At 31.3% G+C, this 12,533-nt stretch overlaps 1 protein-coding gene across 1 annotated transcript in view; it reads right to left on the bottom strand.

The window, feature by feature from the left end:
• LOC148233207 (gamma-tubulin complex component 3 homolog) overlaps positions 1-5,485 on the bottom strand; it is a 6,344-nt gene extending 859 nt beyond the window's left edge. Inside the window, exons 1-16 of the mRNA XM_088189086.1 lie at positions 5,353-5,485; positions 4,727-4,814; positions 4,478-4,653; positions 4,231-4,407; positions 3,822-3,954; positions 2,950-3,144; positions 2,806-2,888; positions 2,486-2,744; positions 2,332-2,422; positions 2,122-2,273; positions 1,867-2,059; positions 1,648-1,793; positions 1,393-1,587; positions 1,104-1,321; positions 890-1,031; positions 71-185 (exon numbers count right to left, since the gene is read on the bottom strand). Coding sequence (XP_088045212.1) covers positions 71-185; positions 890-1,031; positions 1,104-1,321; positions 1,393-1,587; positions 1,648-1,793; positions 1,867-2,059; positions 2,122-2,273; positions 2,332-2,422; positions 2,486-2,744; positions 2,806-2,888; positions 2,950-3,144; positions 3,822-3,954; positions 4,231-4,407; positions 4,478-4,653; positions 4,727-4,811 — 2,360 coding nt within the window. The 5' untranslated portion in view covers positions 4,812-4,814; positions 5,353-5,485. The remainder of the gene's footprint in view (positions 1-70; positions 186-889; positions 1,032-1,103; positions 1,322-1,392; positions 1,588-1,647; positions 1,794-1,866; positions 2,060-2,121; positions 2,274-2,331; positions 2,423-2,485; positions 2,745-2,805; positions 2,889-2,949; positions 3,145-3,821; positions 3,955-4,230; positions 4,408-4,477; positions 4,654-4,726; positions 4,815-5,352) is intronic.
• Positions 5,486-12,533: the final 7,048 nt, after the last annotated feature.

Genomic DNA, 12,533 nt, shown 5'->3' with positions numbered 1-12,533 from the left:
AAATAAATATGTTTTAGTAAACATTATACTATACATAAAATTCTACAAAAAATAATTATTGATCGACTACCTATAAGCTCGTGAAAGTACGTTGAAATCAGCCTTTTTCTCGTTTAAATATTGCAAAAACATCTTATGGTTTTTATCGTTTTTTTGTTCTTCTTCTTTAGTAATACCGTATTCACCTAAAACAAATATTTCGATAAAATTGTATACAGCAACTATTTTTTATAGCCATAGAATTATAAAATAGCAGAAAGAACAACGATAGACCTATACCATATTTGCGTTAACACAGTCAGTTCGAGAGCTATCCATTTCATCATTATTTATAATTGAGAAAGAGACGGCAAGTTTTTGTTTATGCCCCTACTATTAGCTCTAAAGCACACGATACAGATATATGTACGTTCCATATACTTATCATTACTCCTGTTTATATTTTGAACGAAATTAAATAAAATTAAAATCATTACTATATATTTTATATTTATCAATCAATCAGAGTAATGATAAGTATACCCGAATCGTGTGCTTTACACTCAAACTTGCCATCTCTTTCTCAATTATGATGAAATGGATAGCTCTCGAACTGACTGTGTTAACGCAAATAGGGTATAGATAAGAAATTTGCTACTACTATGATTGTAATATGTACTGATGGAGTAAAGAAACACCTTTGTGCATTAAGAAATAAATTATAATATTAAGTCTTTTTTTTTTGTTTTTGTTTATATTATGTACTATATGTATGTTAAGTGTAAAAATTATCTATATTAGCTAAATAAATAAAGAAAGACGCTAGGCCAAAATTAAAATGCTTATATCTTATATTATTTCTGTAACTTTTTGATTTATCATTTTATATTGTATATTTGACGAAACATACCTTTTTTACTTCGCTCTTCTTTGAGCCGCTCAATATTTCTCCGCCTTTCAGACTCTTCTGATATTTTAGCATATAAGCTAGTTTCAAATTGATGGAGAGACAGAATCTCATCATATACATTCCCAAGATATGATTGTAATTGCTAGATAATTAAAAATAGCATATTACAATTTGCATGATAAACAATCCAATTAAATCGATAAAAATCTCATACTTTTGTTGAATCGTCCAAAAGAGCACCAGCCGTCACTGATGCTAAAAATTGTCGATGTGCTTCCAAGAGTTGATCCAAAGCTACAGCTCGACTGAGACTCGTTAAGAAGTTTTGCCATGCGCATTCAACGACCACGAAAAGTGCATACTGCAACTCTTTGACAAGATGAATCATCTCGGATCGGAGTGCGTGGAGTCGTCTTAATAACGGCATCACTTCTACGGAAATAAAATGAAACCAAATAATATAATACAAACTTTAGATCAATATTAAATAATCAATGACTCACCAGACATTTTAGAAAACCTTTTATATTCAATCGTATGATGCTTCCACATTTGAGATAAAGTGTGTTCCATTCGTTTAGCTCTCCAGAGGTGTGTGAATAAGGTACGATAGCAAGCCGAAGCTTCCGGATCCAAAACAGTACCCAAAGGACCATCAACGCGATAGAATAACGAGAACACATCCCATCCGTTATCTTCTATAATTGTATCAAGTACATAAGAAGTTTATCGTTTAATATATTTTTTTTAACTCTTACGTGGCGATGGCGGAAACAGATTGACGTATAATCGATTAATAATATCTTGATCTTCAAACTGAGCGTTAGTAGCTCTCACCGCAGAATCCAAAATACCAGTTAAATTGTGAACAAATAGTTGATTGGCGTTTCTATTCAACTCCGGTCTAAAATTTTATGTACACATTCCATCACTATAAAAGAATCTAATAAAATTATTTTTAAGAAAATAAAATTCACTCTAATAGCATCATCAGCATCTGGATGAAATCTCCTTGACCGAGCAGCAAATAACCACGTAACGCTTGTAAATGTTTCAAAAGCTTGTGTGGATTGAGTAACGTATCCAATAAACGTCTAGATACTCCCAAATACGCTGAAGACATGACTGCGTGTAGCTTCGTCTCGGAACCTCCAGAGAATAATAGCTCGACTGTGAAATTATAATAAGTTTACTTTCTTTTATTTTTATTCATCAAACAAAATGTTACATACTGCTGCTGTTGTCAAGAACTCGTTTTAAAGTCTCTCGTTCGCCCACTTGCTCTCTATCTCCACATACTTCTCTCAAAAACGTGACACTTTTACCAGTAGCCAATATATGCTGGGCTTGTTCTTTGCTTATAAAAGCCGGTAGCATTGATTCTCTGTAAAATAAATAATAAATTAAAAGATGAACTATATTAATATCAATGATTGATTTACCTCACTCTATATTTATCGTGCCATAATCTTTCAATGGCTACACTCGATCTGCAATCGATGAAGAATTCGTTATGAGGATCGTCGATTTCACCTGAATTGAGCTAGCGTTAAAATCAATATCAAAATGTAATACCAAATAGACTAATTGTTATACCGTCGAGTAGCCACCGACATAGCATCACGTATAAAGGATAGCAGACGGTAGTGAGCAACTGGTAGACTAATGACGTCACTCTGGGATCGCCGTGCGCCAAAAATTTATGAACACATGACGCCAATTCGCCTCCTTTTTTATTTTGACTTGCATGGCCAATAATGGCTAGCCATTTCAATCTATGCATCGGTTCCAATGACCATACCAATAAGCGTTTCAGTGTTAAGGTTCCTCCTTGTCCGGATGGCGAAGCGTTTAACTATAAATTATTTAAAATTTTACTTTTCGATCAGTATATTACAAACGTTTTATATAAAAACCTGAGATTGCAAAATGGCTAAAGAACGGTAGTATTCTGTAAGTTCATTTCTAAACGCCGATATCAATCCTTCACCGATTAAGCCTGAAATAAATATCGAGTTAATAAAAATAAAACTAAATCATCAACATGTGCCTAAACATACCTATTGGCATATAACCAGAAGATGGATCTATATAATAGCAAATTTTGTCATGTAAGAATCCCAATTCGGATAATCGAGCGACCAAACCCGCCTTGCCTCTACAAGATCTTCCTTGATGACTATCGCTCCTTCTGACTCCCTGTGCTGCGTATAAAACGTCCTGGATCATTTCTCTTTCCGATATGACACAATCCTCTACAATGTAATAAATAAAAACATAAGAGATGATATATACAATAGATCACTGATCCATTTCATCATTATTTATAATTTAGAAAGAGGTGGCAAGTTTGGGTTTACTATTAGTTCAATATACGTTTGATATATTTATCATTACTCCGGTTTATTTTTTGAGCACATTTATAAAAAAAATGTTTTTTAAGTTATGAATAATGATGAAATGGATAGCTCTCGAACTGACTGTGTTAACGCAAATATATTTTAGTATCATATCTGTTGAAAACAGTACATAAAAATAGTATTAGCCCTTGTCGAGGTGGACTCGACATAGTTTTTTTTACCTGTAACTATGTCGAGGTGGGCTCGACATTTTTTTCAAGCTGTTTTTTAAATAATTTAGATCTATTCTGATATTTTTTTATTTATTTCGGAAACATCAGGTAGTGCTTTAAAATGTCACCCAATACTAACACCTGAATCACATCTGAATATTGGTATAAATAATAACTTGTGTAATAAAAATATATATCAAACAGATCATCTGGTGCTTAATTAGTCGAATAAGTCACACCACTCGGCATTAAAAGCCAAAAAAATTATACGTACATGCTATTTGAAATCAACATGTAATTTTATATTATGATCTAATTTTTGTTTTTATTCTTCTCTTAAAAAATATAAAATTGTATTACCAGTCCCTCTATTTTTGTAATCCAATGCGACGTTATTTGGAAATGATGTTTTGATAGTACTCGGCACAGTAGACATTGTAGTGTTGTATGAATTTCCGAAAGCCGAATCTAAGCTGACCGTTGGAGGACCTTGCTGTATAAAAACATAAATAAAAAATGTTTGATGTTTATGATACATTTATCTGTTGTTGTTTTACATTTTAATTCTGTTAGCAAAACGTTTCAAATAATCCAATTACTTTTTCTAACCATATGTACTTAAATAGAATAAAATGCTTATATGTGCAACGTAGATTTCAGTTGTAGGTTTTTATAATCCAGATTATCGACCAGTGGTATATTAATTTTCATCTACAAGTTAATATGATACGACCTATTATATTCAATATATATTAAACAAAGATCTTACTATTTGTCTAGGATGACTATCATCGAACATCCACTTGTCGACGCTGGGTGAAACGAGATGATTCATCTTCGATAGCTCTCGTTGTATACCCCTAAATTGAGATTCTAACTCTTGTGGCTCGTTAGGTCCGAGACTGTATAAGAATTCTAAAATTGACGCTCTATTTTTAAGCATATGCTGTAAAAAATATTTATGAATATTACTATACATTATATAGATTAAAACGAAAGATATAGTTTATATATACAGAGTTCTTCAATTGCTGATAATATTCGGCAAATTTGTCGACTTGTTGCGTTGAAGAAATACGCATCAGACGCTCTTGAATTTTACGGCACACAAAGTCTTCCGAAGATTGCTTTCGATTGCTGTGAGCTGCCGCCATCATGGAAACAGTCATACGATATGCAGTTTTTGATGTTTCTGTATATAAACAAACGGAGGTTAGTATACAAATTTGACCTTGATCATCAAAATTATAAAAATCACACAATACCTTTGTTTGTACATATTTTTGCACACAATTTTTTGAGACAGTCGCTAATTTCGTTCGAAGCATTGTTAGGATTCTCGTTACTCATAATCTGGAATGGTATAAACACAAGTCATGCATCATTGAACAAAATGGGCGTAGTCCTATGTTAAGCGATTCAAGCGTGTATATAAAGAGAGTTTTATACATTTATAATTAAATGTTGAAATACTATATAATATAAAGGTTTATCAATTAATTGATTAAATTATATATAAATACACGATTTTCAATAATAATATTAATACATATTATTAATTAATAAATCGTGTAAAATTTCAAAAATCTAATTAATTCATACAAATCCTGCAAATGAACTGATAAAATTATTAAATATATTTTTTTAATTTATCAAAATATTTAATAAAAATCTAATTGATGGGAATTTAGCTTTTAGATCGTTATGTGCTAGTTGTTTTGTCTGAAGTTTATAATAAAACGATACAATCTCGATTCCCGCGCCTCTTTGGGTGCGTACCATTACAAACGTCAAATTAGCAAGCGAACTGTCATCTTGCACATTCGCGTCTTTTCGTCGCAGTCGACGATCTAACGACGAAGCAAAAATGTCAATTTCAAAGTTAACTTACTCGAATGTAAGCAGATTGTGGTGTAAAAGATGTAATCTCACAAATAACAACAGATAGGATTTAAATTAACACAACTATAGCGAGGCCCGTTGGCGTTTCTCGTTAACAGCGGATCGGTTACTTTTTGTGACTCAATGTAACGAGTTTTAAGACAATATTTAAAAATTAACTTATAAACAATAATTCGTTTTTAGTAAGTCTGCTATTTTAAACTTTAGGAATATTCTTTAAATATAAATAGTTTAACAGTTTATTTTAATTTTAAAAATATAGCTTTAAGATATTACATTTCTGCAGTCAAAGCTATAATGCTTTTGATGAGGGAATTTGAAAATCAAACGAGTTTTTTTGCATAGAACTAAAAAATATTTATTACGTTTTTTAACATGATCATATATAACATTCGTTTTTAAAATATAGAATTTAAAAAAGGTAAAAAGTATATCGCACGATTTTGTGCATATTTGGCACCTCTTACACCATTAATTAAAAACATTTTTTTCAAAATGATCGTTGATGATTCTACAGGTTGATCCGCTTCGAGCTTTCCATGTTGGTAACATTGTAAATTAGACGGCTGTCAATAATTACGCATGTTCAAAGTGGAAAATGTTAGTTTGCAACATCACATTTACGAAATGGATCGCTTAACTGTAGAAAGACCGAAATACAAACGCATTTCCTACTCAGACCCGATGACGTCAAGCACGCGCAGGTTCTCAAACGTTCGCAATAAAACACAATATATTTTTTTACATTTTTTATTCAGAAATATAATATTAGGAAATAAATTTATAAAACACATACACAATATATATAAATTAAATCTAAATTACTTAAAACAAAACATATGTACATCTATAAACATATAACATACAAAAATAATAAATTAAACAAATCTAAAGTCTTAGCAATCTAGGCATTTTATTAGTTTATGCATTTAACACACAGCTCTGTGACAATAAAAACACGATACATGCGTGATTTTATTACCAGAAAAAAGTTACTGCTGGGCGAAAACGATGTGAGATTTTCGGGGGCAAAAGTCTTCACGAATAATTCTATCGCTCACTTTTGCAATTTATGCAAATAAAGGTTCTCCTGTCGTTCAATTACAGTTTTTTTAATAAATCTGCCGATAATCTGGCGTATGAAATATTTCGACGGCCGATCGTTGATTCGCCACTCAAAATATTTATGGATCCATATTTTATGGGAATTGAAAGCCATAATATCAATGAACTCCATAAATCTTTTAAATGTCCACCGCCTTGTCGCCCGTACGCAAGAATATTCACGAGTCATTTTGTCCTCTAGATCAACTCCTCCTTTTGTTCTATTATAAAAATGAATCACCAGTAAATGTGAAAAGTACTCACTTCGTAATTAAAATAACCTTCATCTGATTCCGATTCGCACATTTCAATCGGGTGTTCGTTATCCGAGAGAAATTCTACACCTTTAAATTCGCGATCCTATTCATCGGAATCATTATATCTTTCTACCATCGCTATAAATATTATTTAAACTAAAGGTAGTATGCGGGCTGATTTACATTTAGATTTGTTATGGGCTAAATTGTCGGCATTTGAGTAGCACTGACGTGACGGTTATTCTCTACATTGGCAATCTTCCGCGCATTCGGACGCGTCGTCTCGCGTCCGCCTTTTACAATGTAAACAAACGTTAATCTTCAATAAAATACTACTGCAGCGGCTAAATCTGTGTATAATTGCCACCCGTCACCATCACCGTCCCTAAAGAAGTTTATATTAAAATTATTTAACGAAGTAAAAATATGAAATATACTTGTTAAGTCAAAAAATAATTGAGAAGCGTAGAAATATTCTGTGCTTTAACGTAAATCTCCCGATGACAGGTAAACAAATACTGATCCACGTTTGAAACGCCGTCTGATGCGTGTGTGGGAGCGAGTCAAAGCGTGAGGCACCTTGCTCTAGCTTTCTCGCGCTGTTTCACGCACTGGTGCATCTCGCTCGTACACGTACAAGCAGTGGCGTAGCTATGGGGGGGCGGAGGGGGCGGGCCGCCCCAGGCGGCACTTGCTTGGGGGCGGCATTATCGCGATGGGATCGTCTAGTGTGGTTCTTAACCCTGAATGCACTAAAACGTATATAAATCCACGAAATACAAAAGCTTAATAATAACCAATTTATTATTTAAAAAAATGCTGATTTTATGACCCTGCAAAAAATGTAAGGGGGGGCGGGCGGCAATTTTAAGGATCGCCCTGGGCGGGCCATACCCTAGCTACGCCACTGCGTACAAGCGAATCCGTGCGAGAGAAAAGGGGATATATTCACCCGTCTCTCTCTTGGGAAATTCTCTGACAAAGCGGTATAGCATGGGTGCGTGAAAATTAAACTCACTACCTTTCTTATATATTTATAGAAATTGGCGCAGTACCATGTTCCCAAATTCATTTACGTATTTTATTTATTTTATGTTAAACGTTCCCATATTTAATTAGGATACAATCTTAATTCATTTATTAGTTATTAATAATATGAAGTGATATGTTTCGATTAAAGCACACAAAAATAAATAAATAAAACAAGTATTTTTACAATTAATCTTAATTCGAGCTTCGAGCTCGTTATTGTTGTTGTTACGGCCAAATAGTATTTTAAGAGTGTGAATGTCAATTTCACGTGTGCCATTTAGGTCTGTTTTAATTCGTTTAATATTATATTATCAACTTAAACAAATCGTTTTTAAATATATGTAATGTTTTTAGATTGGATATGGAATTATATTAACACTAATCATGGAATTGATAGAATCAAAGTGCAAACATTTATTTGACAGTTCTATGCTAATAAAAGGCAACTCACATTTGGCAATATTGTTGAAAAGTCATTTATTGTATGTAATAACAAATATTGTATGTAATAATAAATATTTTATACTTTGTGTATTTATCTGTTTATCTTAGGACACAATGCGTTCAAACAACAGCTCATACAAATAAACTTCCATCGGCTATTTTTGGCCCACAAATACGATGCTCAAATTGTTGTACGTCTTGGAGTGATAACAAATTCACAATTAAAAGGAAAGAGAAACTAACAAAGAGTGCTAGACGAAGATATAAAAGTAAAATTAAAAAGCACGATGGATCGACTCACGATTCAGACGTTGATAAAGCATATCAGCAGCTGTTTGGAAAAAATATGGTACATATTATATATAATATATTTTGTTATCTTCCATTTTACTGTATATTATTTTATTAATGTTGATTTTGATATACATAAATAGATTGCGACATGCCTTGTATGTAATAAGAAGACAGAAATTAATTTTGGAAAGGATAAAGTTGTTAAAGTTAAAAGAGAGAAAGCAATCAAAGTAGATACAAAAGACGATAGAAGAATGCCGACTACTGTTATTCAAATAAAACAGACACAAGGGAATATGAAAAATTATCAAACAGTATCTCTTAATACGAAAGAAAATAAAGTTAATAAACCAAAACTCAGTGTTAAACAAGTTAAAGAAAAACGTGATTCATTTTACTTGCCATCAAACGCACTATTGAAAGTTGAAGATATTAAGCCCGTTGAAGTGCAACCGAAAAAGAAACGACACAAAGATAAATTTGCCGGCTTATGTAAAGTAGCATCAATTCAGTCAAAACTATCTAGCAATGTTGCAATGGAAAAACCTTCAAAAATTACAGGACTTGAATTACTTTTAAGGCGTGTATAATCTTTTAAATAAATATTTTTTCTAAAATTAATTTTTATTTATTATTGTTTTATAATGTAAATAATAAGTCTGAGTCATAGCTTAATAATTATTATATTTTTAATAGTTGTATGTTGTTTCTACTTAGTATAGTTACCTTCAAGCCTTTATAATAATATCGGTATTCCTTAACTCAGTCCAATTAAGTCATTATGCTGAATAATTAAAGTGCAATGATGATCTTTTAAATGATTTATTTTTAAACATGATGTGTATGACGTTTTGTGGTAGAGACTTTTATACAATTACAAACAAGGTTAGTTCATACAAACATCACTGTCAATAGAATCAATATAAACTTACAAACATAAAGGATGAATGCATTTAATATTGATTTTAATTTACATTTTTTTATATGCTTACTTACATGTTATATAATGCTTGTAACAATGATAATTGAAAAGTAATTACTTTTGAAACTAACTATGTAATCATAGCATTTGGCTAGTCATATAAAACAATGGGGAATAACAAATAACATACAATTAAATAAAATATTGTTAGACCTTTAACTTTGTAATTGTAATGAATTCCATCTAAAAACAACAAATTAAAAATATACTAGGAATTTTACTGTTGAAGTGCGAAAATATATTAAAAAAATGGGATTTTTGTGTAATAAAATTGTATAAATTTGGTCCGGAATAAAGCATATAGCCACTCTGTATTTTGTAAAAGGGTTACTAACGGATGTTATTTGGAAGAGGGGGGGGGGCAGCAGGTGGGGATATTTGCGGAAGAAGAAATACAGACAGACGTCACATCTCGCATATTGCTACATAGTTCGTCTGCACTTGGGATTACTGTATAAGTGGTAGATAATTTCTGACGGTGCATTAAATTGATATGATTAAAAATAAAAATTATTTATGGATTCAGTTATATTTCATATAATTAATTATTACGAAGCAGCATTTCTCAAACTATGATCCGCGGTCAGATACAGATATACAGGAAAAAAATGCAGCAGGTCATTAGAAAATTTAAGAAAAATTGTTCTGATAAAAAATAAAATTTATCTTAAGCTCTGCAAGAGTATAAAATTTTGCAGATAATTTCTAGAAGGAAATATGTATAATTTTTTTCACATGGTGTTTTATAAATGGTTTAAATTTAAAAAAACAGTTATTTTATCTAATTTAATCAAATAGTACCATACAATTTTCACTGCGCGGCTATTTGGACTGTGCCAAATTCGTTGATTTTCAAAAAGGTGTAGAAAATACACTGTTAACGAGGCTAACAATGTCTTTTATAAGTCTATGAAACAAATATCAGACCTCGTCTATATGGCCTTGTGGTTGATAGATGCGAAAACTCAAATAATTGTACAACAAAGGCAATGATTGCGCAACTATATTCAAAAACGCCCGCATAAGATGCACTGTCTAGAAAATACAATCAATGTGACCATTGTCATTATTTTTGTTTGTTTTAAAAAAATTGTGAAAGTAAAACTATTTGTATAATACATATGTAAATATAATGTTCAAGTCGTCAGTTATCAGCATATATTTAATTGTTATTAAATATTTATAAAAAAAACCCTATAGAGTAAACGTTTCGAAGAAGTAGCCTTAGTAGCAAAAACTTCTGTATGGTTCAGCATTTCCGATTGACGTAATCAAACATAAGTGCGTAAGAATTGCCACAAATGCTCACTCTAGGACTAGAACCAACTAGTTCCATTTGTTGAGTAGGTTTAGTAACCATAAAAGATTTTCCATAGACAAACGCTAAATTTTTACAGATATATAAAAAAGGAAAATAACTAATACTGTCTTACTGATCTTGGCAAATATAATTTGTACAACTACCGTTTATATAAACTTGAGTTTCCTAAATACATATTAAGAGACGAACCGTCCGAGCAGTTTAATGATCTTAAACTAGGTGATTACTGCTGTGACACCTGTAAGTCACCGAAGAAAGTGAAAGCGCCAAATTTTCAGTTTCGAATCCGAATATGAGTTTTTAATAACTTTTAATTTTCTTATATTATACAATATACATATGTATGTAAATCACTCAAGTCAAGTACATCAACATTTTTTGTTGTTAATTAATAGAAGGTATTTTTAGTGACTAGTCCAAGTTTGACGTGAAAAAAATTAATTCAGCTTTTAAATTCAATATTTTTTTATAAATTAATAAAACTAATAGAATTTTTATCAACTTTTCCTCAACGAAGAAAAGTCATAAAAAGTTAATTAAGTATCTATGCTTATTCTATAATTATAAACTAACGATTATTTTTATTAAATCTCAACGAATTCTTTAAGGTTTGATGCCTAAAATAATATTTAGTGGATGAATATATTTTGAACTTACATCTAGAACACTCACAAGGCTTACGAACAACCCTTTTGTAATATTTTTTAATTACTGGGTTTGAAACCTACAATATTTAGAGTGACAGCTAAACAAACAGGCTTTAGCGTCATTAATCATAAAATATATTTCCTATTATTAGTGATTCTGATTTAAAACATAAATAAAAGGAATGACCTTTAAATGAATTCTGACAAATTTAACATAAGAGTAACGTGCCAAAACCAGCTATTCTTGTTTCATTTCCTTTTACAACAACATATTTATGCGATAGAGGATCCTTATATTACGTTGCACCCAAACCAAAGATCAGGAACAGACTTGACACTACATCAGCTATGAGAATTCAACTTTCTAATATTGTGCCTTATATCGATAGAATTTATAATTCAAGGACCCAAAATATAAAAGTCGTTAAGATCATAATTTCACAATATATATACATTCTAGTTTATTTTTATGCGTCTTGTTTTAAATAATTTGAGAATAAATATTTTTTCGCAACGCCTAGGCTAACTACAAAATAATTAAGGTGATCCGTCAAAAGTTCATGGTTTGTAAAGTGTTTATTCTGTCGTAGGAGCAGTTTGGAAAGCCCTTGTTAAGCCCTTTTTAGTGTTGCATTAATTTTATATGTATAATATATTCTCTGATATTTCTAAATTAATAGTAGGGATTATGTTTCGAGATTCCCAAAATAACCATAAATATAAAAAAAAAAAATTAGCACAACTTACTGTAAGAAACAAATCTGATCATCAAGCACAAGCTGATTGGGAAGACACTTCGATAAAGAAACTGAAGAATCTGCAAATGCGGAATGCTCAAATAAAAACCAAAATATAAAGATAAGTCAAACTTCAAAAAGATTAGGTTTTAATTTTTACAACTGTCCCTCGAGAACAACAACGCTGACATCTCACCCATGGCGTTTGACTAATCATAGGGTTGAAATTTAAGAGCACAAAAAAACGATGATATTGTGCTCTAACTCGTAGTTTACATAACGGAAAGATATAATTTATAAATTTAAAAAAATATGTGGAAACGATCGATAAACAAGTGAATAAAAAAATGCG

This window comes from Plectrocnemia conspersa, unplaced genomic scaffold, assembly GCF_051122295.1.
Source record: "Plectrocnemia conspersa isolate PC_06_02 unplaced genomic scaffold, ASM5112229v1 ptg000008l, whole genome shotgun sequence".
Classification (NCBI taxonomy): Eukaryota; Metazoa; Arthropoda; class Insecta; order Trichoptera; family Polycentropodidae; genus Plectrocnemia; species Plectrocnemia conspersa.
Note: the sequence above shows the minus strand (reverse complement) of the source record. Positions and strands in the feature narration are given on the sequence as shown.